The following is a 2,623-nucleotide window of genomic DNA, read 5'->3' as shown; positions in this document are numbered from 1 at the left end:
TGATAGGTCCCCTTTAAGACATAAATAAAAGCACAACAATCAATATATACAAAATAACAGTCGCTTCAATAACTTTGAGAAATGTGCATTAGTGCAAAATTGTCCATAGCAGCGTAAAAAGTGTCTGGTGCTGGATTTGAGTGTCTGAGTGTGTGTGGGGGTGTTACAAATAAATGACTAATAATTTGGCAAACTATCACATTTGATGCATCAATGAAGAGCTTTCTAATAAATCTGCTCTCTGTTCTCCACTTCCTGTCCCAGCTGTCCACCTCAGCAGGATACATCCCCTGGAGAGCCATCCTAACGTCCGGCCCGCTGTGGGCCATCGTGGTCGCTCACTTCTCCTACAACTGGACCTTCTACACGCTGCTCACGCTGCTGCCCACTTACATGAAGGAGGTGCTGGGGTTCAGCATTAAGCAGGTGAGGGCCACGTCACACACATTCATCTGTGGAGCTGATCGCTGATGGGATGAGTTGTGAGATTAAACGGGCATGTTAACACATTATTTAAGTAAAATACAATTAGATGTCAAAAGGTTACAAAATTCAAAGACAGAGTTCATAGTCAAGCATCTTTTCTTGTCCTCAACAGAACGGGATGCTGTCGGCTCTTCCCTACATCGGCTGTGTGGTGTTAGCGGTGCTGAGCGGTCAGCTGGCCGATCACCTGAGGGAGACCTGGCTCGTCCGCACCGTCATCGTCAGGAAGGTCTTCTCCATCGTTGGTGAGGAGGACTGTCTATAACTATATTACTGTGTGAGGCTCTAAAGTCTAGCTACACCATGTGTGCTACTTCTGAACAGAGGTGGGAAGTAGTGGAGTACAAATACTTTGTTTCTGTACTTAAGTAATATTTTCTGGTATCAGCACTTTACTCCACTTCTTATTTTTCTGACGACTTTTTACTTTTACTTCTTACTTGTTGAACACAAATATCTGTACTTTCTACTTCTCACATTTCCCAAACACCTGTACTTTCTACTTCTTACATTTTCCAAACAGGCTGGTTCCTTTAGTCTGAATGTGTGTTTGGTGGCGTGATCATTATTATTTAGAGTCATTGCGTGCCTATTGATTTGAACACGATCCGTGTATCCATCATTTCCTGGTCTTCTCTAAAGAAGAGGGACCAATGAAAACGTTGTCATGTTGCCGTTGTTCACCATGGAAACATTCATTAGCTAACAATGACATTATTGTTCTATTAATATAAAGGGAGGTCAGGTACTCTTTAAAACAGCTGCTAGTTATGGGTACTTTTTACTGAAGTACATTTCAAAGCCTCTTTACTTTGACTTGAGTAAAGAAGTTTAGTCAGTACTTCTACTTTCACCAGAGTATTTTTAAACACGAGTATCTGTACTTCTAATTGAATAAAGGACGTGAGTACTTTTGCCCCTCTCTTCTGAACCACCTGATGGTTTGTTTCTGCAGGGATGTTGGGGCCAGCCGTCTTCCTGGTGGCGGCGGGGTTCACCGGCTGTGACTACACCCTGGCTGTGACCTTCCTCACCCTCTCCTCCGCTCTGGGGGGGGTGTCCGCCTCCGGCTTCAACATCAACCACCTGGACATCGCTCCTTCGTAAGAATCACCAAGTTAATCAACTAACATCTTAGTGCTCATCATCCAGGAAAACCTCAAAGTTAAACTGACAAACAAAATAACTTATGTCATAAAAATTGTTGTTGCCCCCTTAAATTCAACACTTATGAGTAATTTAGTTATACATTATGCATTTTAACTTTCAAATGTTTAATGTCAGAATTGTACAATAATGTAATGTGTCATTTTGTCCATAATTATAAATCCTGAGAAAGTACAGGAACATTTCATTTATAAGAATATGTTCTGGTGCACCATTGGTGTAAAGAGATGAATTGTATTGAAGTGAAAGCTGTTAAATTGTAGTCAACACTGTCGTGGGTATTTTAACAATCATGTACTCGTTATGTTTCTAGGTATGCTGGTATTCTCCTGGGAATCACCAACACGTTTGCCACCATTCCTGGCATGGTGGGCCCAGTCATCGCAAGGACCCTCACCCAACAGGTGAGACGTGTACCCTCACCCTTCATTAACCCTTACATTGAAGCAGTGATAGTTTGGTGTTTCAAAAGGTTGAGATCCCTCCTGAGCTCCAGCGTCTCTTACTAAACAGATGGGATCCTTACTCGGCTTGATACTTCATTTCCTGTTTAATTGGTTTAGTCAGAGCAGGATTAGGGTTTCTTTGTCTGGTTTTCTGGATTCAAACAGACAGTACTCCATGTGGTCTCTGCTGTTGTAGCACGCTACCCTTTAATACAGCAGATCATTGATTTTGGCATTTAGCCATCACACACAGAACAAAACCGTTTATTGGCCAACTATCCAACCATTATCGTAATTCATATTATCAACAATGGCAACCAGGTGAAGAATATCCTCCCACTGCCAGACCTCCACAGCCCCAGAGAAACGTCTGGCTCCACGTGTAATAACGCTGGTTCAGGAGAAATGCCCTCGCTTGTTTGAGTTTCTTTAAACCAATCAGAGTGATCTTGTGTGGCGCTAAGCTCAGGATGCAGTGACAGTGCCATAACAAAACAGATAGTACTGTTAGTGGGGGGAGGGGG

The 2,623-nt window shown here is 42.7% G+C and overlaps 1 protein-coding gene across 1 annotated transcript; it reads left to right on the top strand.

Annotated features, from left to right (window-relative positions):
• The first annotated feature begins 6 nt into the window (after nucleotides 1-6).
• On the top strand, nucleotides 7-2,443 carry LOC104955039 (sialin-like). The gene is made up of 4 exons (XM_010782264.1): nucleotides 7-426; nucleotides 599-731; nucleotides 1,442-1,589; nucleotides 1,967-2,443. The coding sequence occupies exons 1-4, from the start codon at nucleotides 214-216 to the stop codon at nucleotides 2,160-2,162; spliced, it is 690 nt and encodes a 229-aa protein (XP_010780566.1). The 5' UTR covers nucleotides 7-213; the 3' UTR covers nucleotides 2,163-2,443.
• The last annotated feature ends 180 nt before the right edge of the window (nucleotides 2,444-2,623 follow it).

Source organism: Notothenia coriiceps, unplaced genomic scaffold (assembly GCF_000735185.1).
Source record: "Notothenia coriiceps isolate Sejong01 unplaced genomic scaffold, NC01 NC01_scaffold00024501, whole genome shotgun sequence".
Lineage (NCBI taxonomy): Eukaryota > Metazoa > Chordata > Actinopteri > Perciformes > Nototheniidae > Notothenia > Notothenia coriiceps.
Note: the sequence above shows the minus strand (reverse complement) of the source record. Positions and strands in the feature narration are given on the sequence as shown.

Excerpts from the sequence above, each read along its gene's own strand:
- LOC104955039 (XM_010782264.1), top strand. The coding sequence starts at position 214 with ATGAAGAGCTTTCTAATAAATCTGCTCTCTGTTCTCCACTTCCTGTCC. Across the intron at positions 427-598 it reads TGGGGTTCAGCATTAAGCAG|AACGGGATGCTGTCGGCTCT; the intron begins GTGAGGGCCACG and ends TGTCCTCAACAG. Across the intron at positions 1,590-1,966 it reads CACCTGGACATCGCTCCTTC|GTATGCTGGTATTCTCCTGG; the intron begins GTAAGAATCACC and ends TTATGTTTCTAG.